Here is a 20,515-nt window from a genome sequence, read left to right as displayed (position 1 = left end):
CTTGTCTTCTCCTAGAGTTGGTCTCCTGTGTCTTTCTAAAGTCTGTCCTTGTCTTCCTTGTCTTCTCCTAGAGTTGGTCTCCTGTAGCTTCCTAAAGTCTGTCCTTGTCTTCCTTGTCTTCTCCTAGAGTGGACTGGATTCAGTCCAATAAATCTTTCAGTCAAAGTTAATGTAGTGTGGAGAGGGTAGCTGGTACCTTGTGTTCTCTACTCCAGAAATGTTCTGGTCATCCAACGCTGCCATAAACTCCCTAACCCTCTCTGGAAGATGTTTCTCCTTGACGCTGTCTCCAGGAAACTTTTCTCTTCTTTTAAACGTTCAGTGTTTGTTGTTGTTGTTTGGGTGCAGCCTTTGACTGAGTGGACTCCATGGATTCTGTTTAGATGATCAACTACTACCACCTCACCAGACGTCCTGTGACATGTTTAGAGATTCTTCTTGTTTGTTTTTTAAGCTGCTTTGACTCTAGCTAAATCAGAAGAAGAAGAAGAAGTTTTGATGCTACAGTGACGTGGTTTTAGTTTATATCAGAGCTAAAATAAAGAACTAGTAAGGATCATTTTTGGCTGAAGCCTGATACCGATCAGAACATCCCTCGTAGGAGCTGCACTGGTGGGGTGTCATGGAGAAGACGTTTAACACAGTTTTTTTTATATCTTTTGATTATTTTCACTACTGATAAATGTTCAAATTATTTTATTGATTAGAAAACATTCAGGTTATCTGGATCCCTCTTGGAGTTAGCTCCAAATATCTGCGTCACTTTCCAAAAGACACTTTACGTTTTGATATTCATCCATGTTTATGTGATTTAATTCAGTTTAAACTTGTCATGGCTTATTTCCCCCAACTTTTACCGTAGATCATCTGTGCAAGGTCCTGTTTTAGGGCTGTGATGATAACGTGGTGAGATGAACAAACTGGTGAAAGTTCATGACAAATAACTGAGGTTAAAACGAAATGAAAATATCACAGTAGGAAAGACATTCTTGTTTTGTAATTCTAAGGATCTTAAACGCGTGTTAATAGTTGTTATTCAGATCCAGTAAGAAAATAGTGAATAATGTAATTATGACTCTATACATATAATTAGGACTAATCACAAGATCAGTATTTAATAACTATAAGAGACTTGTTTGGTCATTTTGCTGACGCTGTTTCCTTCACGTATAGATAACAGAGAGATTTCACTTGATGAGTTAATTAAGATCTTTACGTTGCATTTACAAAACAAGAATCTCTAGTTTTAATAAAAGTAAAAAAAATGAAAAGTAAATAAATAAAAAATAAAGAAATGACTTAAAAACCCAAAGAGCCTAATTATGGGACATAATTAAGTGAAATTATGAGATACTAACCTAAAATCTCATAACTGTCGAGATAATGAAGTGGAAACTGTTGAGACAAAATAAGAATCTCATAATTAAAAGCTAAAATAAAAACGAGATCATTTCCTTGTCTTCTGATTAAAGATATCTTTAGGTCAGAATAATGAACTGTAGCTGGGCTTCAAACTGTTGAGTAATAATCTGGTTTCCATCAGTAAACATGTTTTCATAGAAAAGAAGAGGATTTAGGTGGAAGCAAATTCTTTGTTCCTTGATCTTTAAGACTTTTCTCTCTCAGAGTTCACTGACCCTCTCGCTGAGGGTCTCCAGCTCCTCGTCACGCTCCTGGTAGCGCTCCATGGCCTGGACGCCGTCGCCACGGGGGCCGTTGGCGAGCTGAGCGGGGTAGTCAAGGCCGCTGAGCTGAGCGTGGTGATGCCAGCGGAGGTCGTCGCTCTCGTGGGTGATGTAGCGCTCGTTCATCCGACACTCCAGGTTCCTCAGGTCCAGCCACATCTGGTAGTCCTGGGGGAGGACCAAGCCACAGAGCTCAGGGTCAGGTTCAAGCAAACGTTGGCGTCTTTAAGCTGTTTCAAGTTTGGTTTTAGACTCTAAAATAAAAAATAATTAAAGAAGAGTTTGTTTGATTTTCACATCTTTCCACGGCTCCTCCACCTACACCAACCAAAACAGACGCTCTCAGTCTGTGGACAAAGACCGGTGGTCTATTTTTGGATGTGCTTGGTTGCATCTGACCAAACTGTAAAAACTATATTTATAATCAGCTTTAATTTGCCACATATTATTAACATATGTTCATGCATCCAGGGGATGTAACTTTCAGCTGTACCAGGCGCCCAGGGAGCAGTTTGAGAGGTTATGGGTTCTTCACTGAAACAAGAGCAACTAGTTTCTTGAGACCTTTTTGGACCCATGACCTGGATGACTGAGAACCTTCACAGATGTTTTGGGTTCTTGTTCAGATCCTCTCAGTCGTGGATGAACCAGTGACCTGTCCACAGTTTGACCATAAACACATGATATGATGGTAAATGTGTCACCATAATTTCACAGCTAACAGTCAGAGTATAAAGCAGCATGAGCTTTAATTTGCTTCTGATATTGACCCCATTCTTGAACCAGTGTTTACTGTACAGCTGAGCTCTTTAACCAACCTGCTGCAGCATGCTAACAGCTTTAGCCTCTGCAGGAGCTGTCGGGATTTAAATCCATAAATTCATTTTTATTATCAGCATTTCTGCAGATTGGAACCTGCAACGTAGACGCCAAGTCCACTGACGGGTCAGTAAAGGTTATTCAAACAAGATGTTTAATGTTTCATTAGGTTAGCTATGACACAGCTGCCTGCTCACCTGGATAATTATCAGAAGTGACTCCTTCCACATCACATATAATTTAAGATTCAAGATGTTTTATTCTCATGTCCTCAGTAAAAACAGTTCAGATCACACTATGACATTCTTACGCTGCAAATAAAGAAATAAAAACAAGAGAAATCTGTTGTGTTAAAAGTTTAAAACCTGAGTTTATAACGTGCTCTGGTCCTCGTGACCCAGTCAGAGGGAGTGATTGTTATATGAACAGTTCAGGAGTCTGGTATCTAATCAAATGGTCCAGTAAATATATTTGTTAGTGCAGCATCAGAAAATAGACCTTGTTTAGGATCCTTACACGATATAAATAAAATGTAAAATAACTTCAGTGTGGTCTTACCTGGAGCCAGGGGTGACTGAGGGTCTTGTCGACGCTGTACCTCTTCCTCATCTTCACCTGCAGAAGGTTGTTGATCAGGTCAATTGCTGCAAGGAAGGAAAGAAAGAAGGAAGAAGAAGTGAGGTAAAGCCAGGATGAAGAGGAGGAGGAGGAGGAGGAGGAGGAGGAGGATGTAGGGTTGCCCCCCTCCTGTGGTGAGGGGCCAGTCAGGGCTAATGAGCAAAGCTAACATGATGTTAACATTTCTTCAGGGGTCAGCGGTCTGAACAGCTCTGGGACTCCGGGGCCCCTCAGGTCTACAGGGGCCTCCATCACTTAGCATTATGCACATGAATGGACCGCCGCATGAATAGACAGACCCCCCCTCCACCCTCCTCTACCCCCTCATCGCTCCATCTAAGAACTGCGTGGACTCTCACGGAAGCTCATGGAGACGTCACATGACCCGTTTAATCTGCAAACATCCAGCCCTCCTGTTAGCGGCGGGGGCCGAAGCACCACAACGTCAGTCCTCACACAGTTTGCCAACACTGTTCATACTGCAGGAATGTTGTCAGGAGGTTGTGAATCACTGATTATGGGGCTGGATTCACTTTCTGGGTGGCAACATAGCACAGACTGTTGGGCCACTGTTGACCCAGATGAGCAAGTAGAGCTCCCCCTGGTGGCTGGCTGCAGTATAGGTCATAGGCTCCACCTCCTCCATGTTAGTGGGCGGGACTTGGGTCAAACTAAAAGGCTAAAATAAGTTTTTTTAAAGGATGGTTTCTGTCATTTTAGGTAGTTAATATAATGTTGATGAATGTTCAAGTGTCAATTTTTGTGAGAAGTTTCGTTTTAGTTATTTAACGCTATAGAAACAGGATGTAACATCATTTAGACTACCAGTTGCCATGCCAACAGCAAAATAAGTAAGTCCAGAGTATAATCCATCATGTCCTTGTAACAGGTGGAGGTAGAGCAGAGCGTAGTATTAATTAAACTAAAACATGAGTGAGTCTGGAGGAAGTGTGGGCGGGGCATCAATATCACAGCTCCACGTGGCTCCGCCCTCAGACCGTACTGATCAGACTCTGGATCCAAACTCACAAGATGGCGCCGCCCGTATCCCCGGGAAAATAGAGTCAGTTTGACCAATGAGAGGAAGAGGAGACGTGGTGTCCATATTTATATACAGTCTATGCTCTAATAGCTGGCTCACAATGGTTTTATCTGGAGCTGAAGGACGAGAAAACCTGCACCTGAGGTCAGGACTTCTGGGAAAGAGCTGTGTTCAGTCACCGGGGGTTAATGCTAAGCTAACGGTAGGTGCTCAGGCTTCAATATTTAGTTTCAGAGATTGGGAGTGACCCAAATGTACCCTGGCTGGGTTTGTAAACACCTAAAACAAAGGCAGCTGAACAAAAGTGTGGAATACATCGACCCGTTACAGAACAATTCTGAACATGTGAGTCAAAAGTGAGGAAACTCATCAGACAGACACACTCTGACTCTTAAGAGATGTTTGTAGCTGTAAATACTTTTATCCTGCAGAGGGCAGTAACACGACCAGTAACTCAAAACTGCCAAAATCCCAAAAGAAGAAGAAGAAGAAGAAGTTGAACGCTTCCAAAGACTGAAACCTCTCTTCACTGTAGTCGCTGAGTATCTGGACTATTTCACAGAGTTTAGTCTGATTGTTAGACGGTGGATAGAAGCTAGGAGTTGTTGTTGTGTCCTCATCAGTTGTTTCTGAGAAAAGAACTAAACAGAAAGTCTGGAGCAGATGCTAATGGTGATGCTAATGGTGCTAAAGGTTACTCTAAAGGTAAAAAGTACATCTGAACTAATTCAATGAACTCCTCCCCAGATTTTCAGACTTTCATGAGTAAACTCTACAAAATCTGGATTGAAGGGCAACATGAAATCACAGCCTGTTTCAGTGAGAGCAGACGAAGCCTAAACGGCTGCATTTATTTTTCTTTAATTTGCCAAAAATCTGCAGCAGTCAGAGGCGATGGTTATTTAGACGTTCAAAACTTTAAACTGAGCCTCTTAGCTCGTGGGCAGTAGAGTCTCCTTTTTAAAACTGATCTTTGTAAATGCAGATTTGTTGACGCACTATGAGTTTATTCACGACATTTAATCCTCCTGAGGCCGACAGAAACGACTCGCGTTTATTCCCGAGCGCAGTTCGAGTTTTATCTGGTGGGATGAGGGGGCGGAGGGAGGGTTAAGAGCGCTTCGGGGGATCCGGCCGAGGAGCGAGTGAGTCAGGGCTGATTCAGATCTGTAGTCTGGTAGTCGACAGGACGACTCCAGCCAACACATCCAAGGACAATGACGACAACAACATGAGTCACGAAGCAGCAGAGAACGGATGTGGTGGAGTTTTCACCTGTGCTGCTGTTTGAGGATGAATAACAACCGTCCAGTCACATGGAGGAAACACAAGCATTCATCTTAGACAGCAGCCATTTATGTTAGTTGATGGAGGAAGGTTTGATTTGCAGACATGAACCTCAGTGGTCTACAGCAGCTTGGAGGAGTTTTAGCCCATTCCTCAGAACAGAACCACTTCAGTTCTGAGATGTTGGTGGGTTTCCTCACATCAACTGCTTGCTTCAGGTCCTTCCACAACATTTCTATTGGATTAAGGTCAGGACTTTGACTTGGCCGTTCCTAAACATTCATCTGGTTCTTCTTGAACCGTTCTTTTGTAGAACCACTTGTGTTCTTGGTTCTCGTTGTCTTGCTGCATGACCCAGTTTCTCTTCACATTCAGCTCATGGACAGATGTCCTGACATTTTCTTTTAGAGTTCACTGGTAGAATTCAGAATTCATTGGTCCATCAATGATGACAAGCCGTCCTGGTCCAGATGCAGCAGAACAGGCCCAAACCAGGACATTAGCACCCCCATGTTTGATGGAGGGATGAGGTTCTGATGCTGGAATGATGCAGTGTTGTTTCATCTCATTTAAACCAAACTATTCTACTTTGGTCTCATCTGTCCACTAAACATTGTCCCAATAGTCTTCTGTCTTGTCCACATGATGTTTAGAAATGTTCTTCTTGGAGAGCAGTGTCTTTGTCCATCACACCATGGTTGTTCAGTGGATTCATCAACATTAACATCAGCCAATGAGAGAGAGGCCTTTAGCTGCTTAGAAGTTCCCCTGGGTTCCTTTGGGACCTCTCAGACTATTATGGAGTGATCTTTGTTGGTGGACCACTCCTGTGGAGGGGAACAGTCGTCTTCAATCTGTGGATTATTTGTGGGTTCCAAACTCTATAGAGATGGTTTTGGAACCTTTTCTGAAGAGTGTGAAAAAGTTTAAGAGGCACTGTCAAACCTGAAGGAGCAACGAGCAACAATATTTAAATTTTAACCGACTTGTCAACACCTTCGTCCTACTAACCTTCCTGGGAGACTTTCTTCCAGGGATGAGGAGGGTACATGAAGGCAGCGTTCTGGATCTGATCGTTTATATCTTCATCTTCATTGAAAGGGAACGTCCCACTGAGACTGAAAACACAAAACTAGATCACATACTGAAGTTTTCTTATAGTTTTTATTCATGAGAACGTTCTAAAACCTCCTGCTACCTGACGTAGATGATGACTCCGACCGACCACATGTCCAGGGAACGGTTGTAGCCTTTGTTCCTCAGGACCTCAGGAGCCAGATAAGCCGGCGTACCCACCACCGAACGCCTGAATGACTTCTCACCGATGATTCGAGCGAATCCAAAGTCACAGAGCTTCACCTGCAGCAGGACGACGGAAGAGCGTCAAACAAAACCCAACGTCAATAAAACCACACAAGGACTAAAACTGTGGTTTAATATTCTGTAATTTAGTCGTATAGTTTTAATATTATGATGATATTTATAACAACCTAATCTTTTTATTAAGTTTTAACTACATTAAGTTACACACTCATTGGCATGCTAACTGTTAGCCCCTTAGCTTATTTGATGTGATTAACTGCTAGCTAGTCAGCAACATGTGAAATTAGTGCCTCAAGCTAGTTATCAGTTGACTCACAAGAATCTTTGAGCGTCATTCTTCATGTTGGGTTTTAAAGTTACGCACTCGTTAGCATGCTAACTGTTAGCCTCTTAGCTTCTTAGTGGTGCTCTAATGGCATACAGCTAAACGTCAAACATATTGTGTGCGTGACTTCCCATGTCGTGACCACAACTTTAAGAGTTCCAGAAGGCAGCTTAAATAAACAAGTGTGTGAGTTTAGCTAACTGCTAACAAGCATGGCAGCTAGTCAGCAACATTTCACATTAGCACCTCGAGCTAGCTAGCATGTTATCAGTTGACTCACAAGAATCTCTGAGCCTCATCCTACATATTGTGTTCTTAAATAGTGTCTTCATAATGTTGATATTCCTGTTTTAGCTTCTTAGCGCTGCTCTTATGACTCATGGAAGTGGCAGCCACTGGATCCATCAGAAGGCAGCAGAAGACCAGATAAGGAGCAACCAACCCACAGAGCCACAGATCCACAGTGAGTTTTCTCTCCTGTGACTAACAGTCTGATCTGTTCTCTGACCTTCTTCTCAGAGAGTATCACGTACTCTGAACCCACTGAGATGAAGATCTGATGGATGATTCACTCTCTCTGAGGAGGACGGTGGAAGTGATGCATCAGTTCTCCTCTGAGACCTTCAGACCTCGGCTAACTGTACGTTCACTGTTTCATCCAGATTCATGTTCATGCTGGCGTCAGTAAAAGCAGTGATTCAGATTCAGCTTCAGCTTCAGCTTCAGCTTCACTACCTCGACTCAGAGTCAGACCAGAACCAGAGTCTGGAAACATCTGGATTATGATACAGAGAAGACGTCTTCATCAGTTTGACAACATGAGCATCAAATACTCAGAACAACAGGAGACCCTCTTCCTCCTCTTCCTCCTCTTCCTTTGTCACTTCCTCCTTGTTGTCCTCTTCTTCCTCTTTCTCCTTCTTTTGCTCCCCCTTGTCCTTCTTCCTCCTCTTCCCCTTCCACCGCATTCTTCTCCTCGTTTTCCACCTCTACTTCCTCTTCCTCGTTCTTTCTCCTAATTGTCCTCTTCCTTTTCCTTTTCATTCTCCTCTGCTTCCTCTTCTTCCTCCTCATCCTCCTTATTGTCCTCTTTTTCCCCTTCCTTCTCTTCTTCCTCTTCTTCCCCATCCTCCTCCTCCTCCCCCTCTTCTTCCTCCTCGGAGATCCTTGGTCCATGGCCCTGTTCTTCTCGTTCATTGAAAACCTCTTCACCTCCAACCAATCAGAGCCATTTAGTTGGAAACTAATTCAGCTCTTTCTGTCCGTCACCACATTAAGCCCCGCCCCCAAACGGGGCTCCTCTTTTCAGGATCTCCTGGAAACATTTCGGTTTTTCCATCACGTCAGTGTTTGTTGTTGTTCTGAGTGTCGTCAAACTGATGAAGACTTCTTCTTCCTTTACTCGTGTTTTCCTGAGCTGCAGATCTCCGTACAGAATATTATTTATTTTTTAAGGAGCTATGTTAGCAGTGTTTGTGCTAAGCTAGATTAAACTCATTATCTCGTGCGACTCGACTAAAGTGTTTTCATTTCTCTCTTCGGGACGCTCCCGTTGTGTTTTCTGATATCTCAGAGCTGACGAGGACGTGCGTTAAGTGAAGTGTGAGAGGAATCCTGAGCCGGTCCTGATGCATCATTACAGATAACAGTTAGTCTGTCTGACACCAGCAGCTATTTCTGGAGGCTGAAAACCACAGGAAGCTGCTAATAGTTGCACTGACGGCTAATGGACTGCCCGCCTGTATTCTCCTGTTTCACCTCTTCCTCACATTAATTCATGTTTTCATCAGCGTGTTGTTGTTTGCGTTGGATCCAGGCTTCTCTTCTCTGCGTCTCAGCTTCTTATTTATAACCAGCTTCAGTTTTAGTTTTTACTGTTTTTGCAGGTATTTCATTAAGATGCATCAAGATTCTTTAAAAAAGCAGATTTAAATTGGCCGTCGTCTTAAATACTCACATCTGATTTTTGAGCAAAAATATTCCAGATTTCATTTGATCTGATGAATTAATGAAAAAGCCATAACATTATGACCACCTGTCTAATTTTTGGGGGCCACTGTTGGTCCTTTAAAGTTACTTCTCTGTATGTTTCACAGCAGACGTGACAGATGTCCTGGCTTTGAATCTTCCCTGTGACCCTGTTTGGGTTTTCTTTATGTTTCCTGTTTTATTTTGTAAAGCTTTTCCTTGGTGTTTCCTGTCTTGTTTTACTTCCTGCGTCTTCCCCTCTCTCTGATTGGTTGATTGGCTTCTCCTTGTGTGGCTCCGCCCTCATTAGTCTCACCTGTGTCTCATTAACCCCTCTGGCCAGGTATATATATATATATATAGAGAGAGAGAGAGGCCTGCCTTTCTGTTCATCTCTCTGTTCAGTTCCTTGTGTTCTTGTCTTGGTTCTTTTGGGTCTGTGTGTTTTCATTCACCCTCCGTCCCTGCAGCACCTTAACTTCTGGTTTTTGAGTTTTTATTAAAGTCATTTTGTTGCCTGCTCCTCCTGACTCTAACATTTCACATTTGGGTCCAATGTCACCAGAAATGTGACAATAGTGAACTCTGAACAGCTGGCTTCTCATCCTCTTCCTCCTCTTCTTCCCCTTTGCTTTTTCTCCTCAGTGATTACAGTTTGATCCTCATCAACATCAAATCCTTCCACTTCCTCATTTTTCCAGCTTCTTGCATCAACTTCTAAAGGACTAGGTGTTCAGGTGTCTGCCTGATACTATTCAGTGTTAGCAGTCATAATGTTATGGCTGATTGGTGAATCATATCACCTGTGGGAAAGCGTCTGCAGAGGCCAGCAGGACGTTTTCTGGTTTCAGATCACAGTGGACGATGTTCTTGAAGTGGAGATGACGCAGCGCCACCAGGATCTGACCAGACACACAGAAGCTTTAATATAAACACAGGAGTCTGTAGAGATGGATGGATCCAGTCTCGATGGGTCCTGGTCTGACCTGGGTCACCAGGAACTTGGTGATCCTCTCGGGGAGACGGCCTTTCTCGCTGGACAGGATCATCTCCAACATGTCTCCGTGGAGCTTCTCCATCACCACGAACACTCTCTCTGGAGTCTCAAACATGCAGTCCAGGTTGACCACGCCTGGGTGGTGCAGGCTCTGCAGAGACCACAGGAAGAACATTAGAAACATTAGAAACACCTCAGAGTGGAGCAGAAGTAAAGATTTACAATCAATACCACGTTGATCAGTTAATAGAAGATCTTTGATGGAGCAGGATCACTCCTCAACACAACAAGTTTACAACAAAAAACTGTTTCAGTGGACCTCCTCTTCCAGCCCTTCTCCTCTTTCTTCATCCTCCTTCTTCTTCCTCCTGCTCTTTTCCCCTTTTCCCTCTCATTTCTCATTTTTCTCCTTTTCTACCTTCTCCTCCTTTTCCTCTTCTTCCCTTTCCTCCTTGTCTTCTTCCTCCTCTTTCATCTTCCTCCTCCTTCCAGGATCTGATAGTTTTTTTTTTTAAACATACGCGCTTTCTGCAAACTCTCGTAGTAAAATCTGTCTGCGTTCTGTGAAATGGCTCGAGAGACATCAGTGATTCGGTAGCGATACTCCGTCGTGATATTCAGTATTTATCTCACGTGTTTAATTTACTGAATTGAATCTGGACCAGGAGGAACCGGATCAGGAAACGGTTTTATGAGCATCAGATCAGACCTGATATCAGCTGTGCAGGTGTGCGTCGCAGCAGAGGAGCTGGAATATTTTGGGATGTCACACCCCTACAGTGTTGCCACGGTAATGAAGATGTTTCACGACAGGAAGCTGGAGCTCCTGCAGCGCTCGTGTCTGAATGTGTTCACCTGCAGGATGGCCACCTCGTTACGCAGCTGACTCTCCTGTTTGGTCGGGAAGCGGAGTTTGTCGATGATCTTGATGGCGACGTCTCGACCGGACTTCCTGTGTTTACCTGAAACACACCATCGTCTTCATCAGAACAGCAGCTGAACTGAGAACTGTGGACCAGCCTGCAACATCACCTGACTAGTGCTGTTTATCCAATGAAGCTGCAGCTGGATTTGTAATATTTAACAAATCTTAAATCTTAAAAATCAAAGTCTGCAGATATGTGTTGATGCATTAGCAGTTCTATTTATAAGAGAAAATAATAAACTGAACATTAATTGTGTTTTTACCTCCGTACACGATACCAAACTGTCCTGAACCAAGAACCTCGTCTGGGAAGATCTGATACACAGAGTTAATGTCCTGGAAACACAACAACACAATCATTAAACATCATTTTATATTTTAAAACTGTGTTCATGGGAGAATAAAAATAAAATAAATGCATCACATTTAACTTTGTAAGTTTCTGTTGGAGTTTATCATTATTAATGATATTCACGACTTTCTTTGGTTTTTCTACCAAACTGTAGTTTCTGTAATATCACATACTTTTGTGTCACCTTATTCTATTCTTTATCTAACTATCTAGACCGGTCCTTTCTGATCTGGAGGAGACTCAGTCTTGGTTTTGTTCTAAAAAGGTTGACACTGAATATTTTCCACCTTAGTTTGAAATTAACGCTGCATAAGCCGACTGCAGCATCCAGTGTGTTAGAGGCCCCAACTAAAGCTGTTAGCATACGCCTCCTCCAGCAGCAACTCGTAAAGACAAGAGGCAATGGAAACAGGACGAGGAACGTCCCTTGAATGAGAAGCAAGAAATGAAAGAAGTCTCAACTTCTTCAATCTGTTCAAGTTTAGAGAAAAAGAAACAGACTTCTAACTTTAGATAATGAAAGTTTCTGGTCACAAGTTAAGTTGGTCTACAGCAGAGAAGCTGAGACACGTTGACAGAAACAGGGTACAAAAAAAAAAAGAAGGAATTGCATCAATTCGTCACCTGGCGGAGCAGCCTTCAGGAGGGGTTTGTGCCGGGGGGCCTACTGTGCGCCTCCCTCGGCGTAACTACACGGCGTCAGTGATCTGCCACAGCTTTGACACCAAAACTGCAAAATATTTTCTCCTTCATTTGTCTGCGATCACGTCTCCCCTTTCTCCCGTTAGCTGACAGCCTAATATCACACCTCAAGCAAAGAGGACAGAAATACAATATTATGAACCTCCTCCCCCTTCCCAGAGCTCGCTGCCTAATTACCGCCGTCGCCATGGAAACCGTTTGGCTGAGTGAGTAATCACAGTAATCTCCATTTGAGGTGCTCGAAGACGTGCTCACCTTGGAGACGGCGAGGTGCACGTCTGCATGGAAATGGGACTCGATGTTCTCTACAGTCACATTTGCATGCACCGGCAGAGTTCGCCGACACCCGAGTGAATCTTTATGATGTAAATGTACAGACTCTTGATCGACGCATTGACCTCAAAAGTCTCAAAGAAAAAGTGACAGAAAGCAGGAAGAGGTAGAAACAGGAAGCTGTTTCTAGATGGAGAGTCACAGTGACGCAAACATCACATCTGACTCCAGAGTCTACTCTTTTACATCTGATCCAGGTTCCTGATGCCAACAACTGGATAAACAGGCAAAAAAAAAAAAGGCAAATAACAAGATTCAAATATTTAATCGCGATTAATCGCATGATTTCCAGGTTTAATGCAAATTCATCATGTGTTTTAAAATCAATTTAAAATGCACAAGGGCTTAAGTTTGTATTACAGTTGCTGCCTGCATTTGACATTTTATGTAGTTCATTAAAATAAATAAGGACCAAAAGCATTTTAATATATTTAATCGCGATTAATCACATGATTTCCACAGTTAATGCAAATGAATCAATTACATAGGAGCTGCTCAGATTAGATGCTAGAGGTTGTATTACTGCCCTCTGCAGGGTAAAAACATTTACTACCACTATACTTTAGATTCTACTTTCTTTCCACAGAGTTACTGCTGCTTTCATTGTGTCCTGATTCTCTAAACTATGGTTTAAGCCGAGCCCATAAGTTTTGCATCAGTGCAGTAGCTGCACCTTAATGTCAACATTAAGTGGATTATCTACTTTCTGTGCTCTGATTAGTTTTGTTAACTGTTCTGTATCAGACCTCTGTCATACACTATGTTGTATATTGTTGAGTTCATTATAGAAAATCTGATAAAACACATTTTGAACTCAAGAACAAGTGTACTGTAGCTTCTTGACAAAAGTTCAGTGTAGTTTCTAGATCAGATTTCCACTGCTCTAACTAACCCTAACCCTAGCTAAACCTGGACCTGGGTACAGCTCTAAAAACATAGCTTTTCTTTAATATAAAACTCAAAAACAAGACTGCATTATATTCCAACTTTGTCATTAACATGTCTGGTCTGGAGCTGCATGTTTCTGATCTGTGGTCGTGTATCATCTAACATTATGTACTCGTTTTTGTTTCATGTTCATATGCTGCATGTACGAGTTTATCTGAGGCGGCCTCAAGCAGACGGCTCGCCTCATAGCAGCTGGTTTCTGCTCAAGGTTTCTCTCTCTATCTCTTTCTTTCCTATCAGGCTCTGCGTGTTTCTGAATCCTCTTCTATTTATGACGGCGGAGGTATGGACAGATAGTCTGGTGTTGTCTAGATGCTAACCACTCGTGTTTCTGCTCAGTTGGACTCTGTCACTATTTCTGCAGTTAAAAGCTCCATAAATAAAAATAAAATACTAAAATCAGCCAGACGGGGACATCTGTGTGTGTTTCCTGCGTTTTCTCACCACATTTTCCTGGATCTGACAGTTGGAGACGGAAATGCTGATGGAAACTTCCTCTGTTGATGAGACACAAACACAGTCAGACTAAAAACGTCCCTTAATTATTTATTACAGAAAACATACAACAACACCACCAACAGTCACTGAGCATCAAATACAATAAAAACTGTGCATACAATAAATGAACTGTTTCAGTTTATTTTACTGCAGCATTAAGACCTTTAAGTTATACATCCGAAGCCTGCAGCCCTTTTGAGAGTTGAGACACATTATTTTATTCAGAAAACAGTGAAGTGTTAGTCATGATCAGTTTGACGTCAGCGGAGGCCTGAAATATCTCTGATGGGTTTTGTGTGGGCGCCGTCGGCCCTGAGGGGATCTGAGTGTCTGCAGGAGAGTTCAACATTTACAGCAATACCTGAGCTGGGAATGTGTGAGGAGTCCTTTCACGGCCGAAATAGACATCTACATTTTTCCATTTTCATTCTCAATAGAGTCTCTGTCACACTGACAGCTGGAAAGGACGGTGAAGACGGTTCTGTCTTCATGTTAAAGTCATGGAGAAGACGGAACAGTGCTTTTACCATAATAACCTCCTGTACATCAGGTTATTTCAGCTTCATTTTACCTTTATAATATAAAATATATAAAATACTGAAATCAAAGACTTTTTTTTATCATGTAAATATTCAACATTTATTTCTCATTATTTCACACTTTTCTGCTAAATTTGACCTGAAGGGAGTTAGTTTGTGAAGCAGGAGAATATTGTACAGCAAATTGAACAGTATAAAAACAAATCTTCATGAACATGTCCTCAGTGTAAATAAAAACAGCATTAGGATCAACAGCCATACAAACCTGGGTGTCGTCTACATAGCATTTAAATGTGATGTTGGATTTACACAAACAAACAAAAAAAAAAACTCACTGAAAAAGTAGTGGAACCAGAACTGAGCCTTGTGGGACACCAGATAAAATATTTCACAATTAGTCCATCACTAATAAATCTGAGCTGAAGTAAAGATCCTGATTTCAGTAAATAACCAATAAAGGTAATATAGTGGAAAGAAAATAACAACTACACATGTCCACAGACCAAATAACTGGTCTCAATCACTGCTGTTAATAATATATATTTAATTATGTGATTAATCATGATATGAATATGCGATTGCAATAAATTAAACAGATTAATCACACTTTAAAAATAAACCTCTTTTAAATGTGCCTGGAGGGATACACATTTAAAACATCTCAGCTACCCAGAAAACTTCTCAGTTTATAACTCAGTTCACATCCACAGTAAATATTGATAACTTCTACTAAAGACAACCATCTGACTGGATGATGAAGATGCACTTGTTTATTTATTTATTTATTTTTTGCAGTTTAGATGCTTCAGTGCGATCACTGCCATTTTTTACTAAGACCACACTTCAGATTCTGCTTTCTTTCCGCTGATGCTTTGATCACTTCCTGATTTCCAGATCTACAATTTACACCAAAGTGATAATAACGTGTGCTCCCACCACAAGGAAACAATATTCAGGGACAAACATCAGTGGTAGTATGAAGAAGTGAGCAGTAATGGAGCTCAGTGTCTTACTGTGTCCACTGTGATGAGAACTGTGGCAAACTCCTGTAGAGACGGCCGGCATCAGAGCGTGCTGGATGGCCATCTCCCACATCCGAGCCACATCCTGCCCCACACCGCTGACCTGAAACCGGTCAGGAACAGTAGTTAGTGCAGCAACGTGGATGAAGATCGACAACCACAGTGTTTTACTGCTCATTTGTCCCAGTGGAAAGAGGCTGGTGTCGCCTTTAGTGTCGCTATAAAGTATATGTGTTTTTTAGTAGACAAAAGAGGGACAAAAGTAGACAAAGAGAACCCAATCACATGAAACAACAATATTATACTTGTGTATTTGTTTACTGAGAACAGATGGAGGAGAAGACGACTGTTCCCCTCCACAGGAGTGGTCCACCAACAAAGATCACTCCATAATAGTCTGAGAGGTCCCAAAGGAACCCAGGGGAACTTCTAAGCAGCAGGTCACAGCAGATACTGGAAACAAGTCTTCACTGATATGTAGTATTGGCTCATTTTGATATAACAATTGTGTTTAATGTGTTTGATTGTCATCTCTTTGTCAGCTTTCAGGATTTATGTCAAAATCTGTTGATGTTTTGAGTATTTTTATGCAGAAATGTAGAAAAACTTTTTAGCAGCTCTCTGTATATGAAGACCAGTATCTCCCATGTTCTACAAGGTAAAATTATTGTTTCTGTCAGTGTCAGCTTTGGATGTAGACAAACCACCTAAGATCATACTGAGCTGAATCTGCGTCTCACCAGAATGCTGCTTCCTGACACAGAAGATTCAGCTCTCTGCAGATTCTCTCCGATGTAATAAACCAGCGACGCCGTGGTGATCTCAAAGCAGTGAGGATTAGCTCCATCGGGAAGCAGCGAGAAAGTCTGAGCCGGCTCCAGGGATAAGATCTCTGACAGAGGGATCTCCTGCAGACAGAGGATCCAGTTTAGAGTATTAGTGCCGATACAAGCAGCTAGCTTGAATCCATGTAATCCATGTCTGTGACTTGTTGGGTTTCTTGAAGTCATCGGTTCTAAAAGACTGATGGAGAAACTCACCTAGTCCAGTCGTCTTTGTTTCAGCTAATTTTACTATACTATGACCTGGATGAATGAGAACCTTCACAGGCGACGCCAGTGTTATCGTGGCATCGTAGCGTGAAGGAGGAAAACAGAAGATCAACAGCAGATGGTGGAAGTAACGCTGCATTTCATCATCTTCTTGAACTAAATCCAGTAGCGACCTGAAAATAGGGGCTTCAGGTGTCTGGGCCGGTTTTAGTAGAAGGGTGCTACATGTCTAAGTAACATCCACACCAATGAATGCCAGGTCCAAAAGTTTCCCAGCAGAACACTGAACTGTCACAAGATGATTTAAATGTTACGATGAAGCTGTTGCATCTTCTACAAGTGTAATAGATGCAACAGGCTCCTTGGTCGTAGGTTAAAGTTCTTCTTCTGTCTGAAAGTAAACCTCTAAATTTATAAACTTCTCCGACAAGCACTAGAGTCTTACCTTGTAGTATTTACTCCCTGTGTCGTTTTGAAACAGCGTGATGCATTTACTGTCCAACCGCCAGTAGTGTCTTTTCCTCTGAGAACGTAGAGATGCAGAAAAGGAAGAAAGAGAAAAATATGGAGAAGAAACGAAAAAGAAATATCCAGAGTCAAGACGAGTCAACATGAAGCTGAGAAACAACCTGCAGTGAAAGGTTCAGTCTGAAACTGAACCTGTGCTTGAAACATAGCAAAAGTAAACTATGGTGTTCCACAGGGTTCAGTGTTCGGCCCCACACTGTTTTTGTCTTCTTAAAGGTTGTCTAAAGTTCAAGAATATTATTATTTGCAGATGATTCTTATTTATTGATAAATTAGTTTTGTTCGAGGTTGTTTGAGGAGAATTTTAAGTTTTGTTGCTGTGGTTTGTGATGGACTGGCTTCAGGGTTCACCACCTCTCGCCCAATGAAAGCTGAACTCCAGGATAAAGAATGTTATTTGATAGCAACAGAAGAGAAATCAAATGAGTTAGAAATGATTTGATGTAAATGTTTAAAACACTGTCGTCATGTCTGCTCGGGCTGGTCTAGAAGCCGACGACCAAACACAGATGTAGAACAAACAACAACAACAGAAACTAAAGGAGGTAAACATGTCGGTACCAGAGTGTCCTTGCTGGTGTAGTGGACCATCCATCCCTCCTTCATCACGCTGCTGCTCTTCCTCTTCGTGTGTTTGACGGACTGAACCACTCGCATCAGAGGGATGTTGTTGCTGGTGGACGGGCTACAGGGGGCGGTACAGACCACGGCCTTAGATCTGTGTGGGCGTGTCTCTGTAGGCGTGTGTTTGTAGGCGTGTGTGTTTGGCGTGTGCGTACCTGATGGCCCGGTTGGACTCGTCCAGGTCGGGGTCGTGCAGGTCACACAGGTCGCTCGGCCCCGCCTCCAGCAGCAGACCCCCCTCGGACGTCAGCGCCTCGTCCATGTCGTCCAACAGGCCGCCGCCTCGGTCCACGTCGTGGTCGTCAAGGCAACCTTCCACCATGACAATATCTGACTCCGCCCCCGGGCTCAGGAGCTCTGTGGAGCATTTTGTTCTGATATTATAATATTATCACCAAAGTACATTCAGTTATTAGATGTTTGAGGGTTTCCTTGTGTGAATTACTTGTTCTGAATATAGACTCTAGAAAAAATGGACCATTTTTCCCGCTGTCATGGTCAATACAGGACGGCTTTGTGGAGCGGTTGTCAATGGCAACCATCAATCATCATGAAGTCACATCCTGTCAATTATTAAAACGAAATGTCTCCAAATAAATGGACTCTTGAATGGTCTATGCTCTTATTAAATTTCCTCATCTGTGGTCAGATAAAGTGGGGCGGCCTCATCCAGCTTTATTAACGGTCATCTTTTACCTTTACTTCTCCAATGAGTTAACTGGTTTTAAAGTTTAAGTTAAAATTTGTTTTATGTGTGTAACAGTTATCGTTGCTGCATATTAAAGGTACACAGAAACATGTTTATGTGGTTTTGTGTGATTTTGAAACTTGCCTCCATTTTTGGAAACTTCCCCCAAGCAGTTGTTTGGCACCTTTGGGGCACATCGTTTATGACAATTAAATTTACAATCTGAAGAAGAAAGAATCAAGTAAAGGGAAGGTTAGAATCTGGAAAATGTTCTGAGAGATGAAGATCATGAGATGTTTCTGGTTAAAACAGCCAACCACCTGCAAACACAAGTTTGTGGGACACAAAATGAAAGATATATAAAGGGAAAAGAAACTGAGTGTTACTTGACAAAAGCATTTTATGTGGTAGAAGCAGAAACCAGATTTCAAATGAGATGTAAAAACCAAAATGAAGGCTGGAAAGTTATTAGAAGAGGCTTCAAGTTTACAATCTGTCCAACAGGGATGTAAATACAACAGGGACTGAATGGAAGTGGATGCAGGTCAGGTGGAACTCCACACAGGAGAACCAGCTGTCCATCTACACCTGATGGACAAAGGACACACTTTGAGGACAACAATGTCCACATTATATCCATGGAAGACAGATGGTTTGGAAGATGAGTAAAGGAAGACCTCTCTCTGAACAGAGGAAGACTAAGACTTCATGATGGAGGACTGTTAGCATCAAAGTTAGCATTTAAGTGAAACACATCATAACAGTTGTTGCTACGGCAGCGTTAGCTCACCTTTGCACTGGAGGCCCTGTCTGAAGAGGCCTTTGAGTAGCTTCTTGCAGTGCTGACAGACGGTCGGTCGGGTGTACGAGTGGATCAGGAAGGTGTGGGGAACTTTGACCTTGGACAGTAAGATCTTGTCGAGCTCGATGGGACGTCCGATGTACGACTGGGAGCTGGAACGCCGCTCTCTTCCAGGAAAATAGTCTAATTGGTTTTTCTGCTGCGAGCACAAATAACCGAGAAAATGTTACCGTCTCTTTCTTTTTAATAGTGAAGGATTAAAGTGACTAAAAGGACTTACCTCCATGCTGGGACTGACTGGAGACTGGATGAGGAGAAAGAAAATATAAATGAATCAAAATGAGGACAGTGAACTAACCACAGATACGTGTTTAGGATGGATGTACTGACCAGTAAAGCCTCGTCGGTGTAGTGTGGAGGCGATGGCTCGGCGGAGAGGGGGCGTCCAATGTTGATGATACCGCCCGTCAGTGAGACATTGGACGGGCGACGCCGCCTCACCCCGCTGCAGTTGTTGGGGATTTTAAAGGCACAGCGTTTGTGATAGTTCAGACCACAACCTGGAGGGAGAGAGACAGAGACACCTGTCCTCAGTCAGAGCGTCCTCACTTTGACCGGCTCTCATGGCAACACAACTGTCGTACCTTCACATTTGAGTCCCTGACGTACGAGTCCCCACAGCATCTCTCCACAGTGGTCGCAGAAAGCTGGAGCTCGGTACGAGTGGACGAACAGGCAGTGTGGACGGATCTGGAAGTCCTCCACTGTGGCTGAAGCTGCAGGACGTAATAAAGACATTAGAGAATGAGTCAACAACCACACAAGTTCTTCTTCTGTCTGGTATTTGGTCATTTTACAGTTTTCAGTTTTAAAGGAGCTGAAGACTTGAAACTTGAGAAGTTTTAAATCATGAGGCGAAATGACGGAAACCAGTGAAGCCTCCTCGGTGTGAGATTGCTGGAGGAACGTCAGGAAGTCAGCAACATCTCATGTGACAACGTTAAAGTAGATGCAAGTTCCAGTTGAAGAAAAACGAGATAAAGAGGAGCATAAACTTTAAGGGTCTGAAAGGAGCTGAACGGAGCTACGGTTTAGACGAGTTGAAAGCTGGTTAATGTGTGACTGCTGGAACTGTTTGTGCTAAAATATGAAGTTGAAAAGAAACGTAAAAGTTTTAGGAAGTAATAAAAGCACTGAAGGAAAAGAAGTCTCAGACATGAAGGTAGATCAGGGGTTAAATTTGTTTAGATAACATGGTCAGATATATTTAATGTGATCACGCTGAAGAAGGTTCAGGTTTCAGTTGAAGTGAAAAGAGATAAAGTGAAGCATGAAGAACCTGAAAGGAGATGAAGTGTTAAACTCATGTAAGTCCACATGAGTTTAACATGAGTTTGTAGAAGATGTTTCCTCCAAGTGTTCAGCTCTAAATGATGCT

General features: G+C 42.5%; 1 protein-coding gene across 1 annotated transcript; it reads right to left on the bottom strand.

The window, feature by feature from the left end:
• Nucleotides 1–1,533: 1,533 nt before the first annotated feature.
• Nucleotides 1,534–19,776, bottom strand: prkd1 (protein kinase D1). The gene is made up of 19 exons (XM_084569785.1): nt 19,722–19,776; nt 19,468–19,637; nt 19,358–19,381; nt 19,066–19,276; nt 18,420–18,497; nt 17,743–17,944; nt 17,525–17,648; nt 16,881–16,958; nt 16,124–16,291; nt 15,375–15,486; nt 13,769–13,821; nt 11,253–11,325; nt 10,920–11,026; nt 10,054–10,215; nt 9,871–9,969; nt 6,650–6,810; nt 6,463–6,569; nt 3,063–3,148; nt 1,534–1,853 (listed from the first exon to the last, which is right to left on the bottom strand). Exons 1-19 carry the CDS (start codon nt 19,759–19,761, stop codon nt 1,623–1,625), a joined length of 2,286 nt encoding a protein of 761 aa, XP_084425911.1. The 5' UTR covers nt 19,762–19,776; the 3' UTR covers nt 1,534–1,622.
• Nucleotides 19,777–20,515: the final 739 nt, after the last annotated feature.

The sequence above is a fragment of the Chelon labrosus genome (assembly GCF_963514085.1).
Source record: "Chelon labrosus genome assembly, chromosome: 20".
Lineage (NCBI taxonomy): Eukaryota > Metazoa > Chordata > Actinopteri > Mugiliformes > Mugilidae > Chelon > Chelon labrosus.
Note: the sequence above shows the minus strand (reverse complement) of the source record. Positions and strands in the feature narration are given on the sequence as shown.

Excerpts from the sequence above, each read along its gene's own strand:
- prkd1 (XM_084569785.1), bottom strand. The coding sequence starts at position 19,761 with ATGCTGTGGGGACTCGTACGTCAGGGACTCAAATGTGAAG. Across the intron at positions 19,277-19,357 it reads CAGTCAGTCCCAGCATGGAG|CAGAAAAACCAATTAGACTA; the intron begins GTAAGTCCTTTT and ends TTGTGCTCGCAG. Across the intron at positions 17,945-18,419 it reads GGAAGTTTCCAAAAATGGAG|AGCTCCTGAGCCCGGGGGCG; the intron begins GCAAGTTTCAAA and ends AATGCTCCACAG.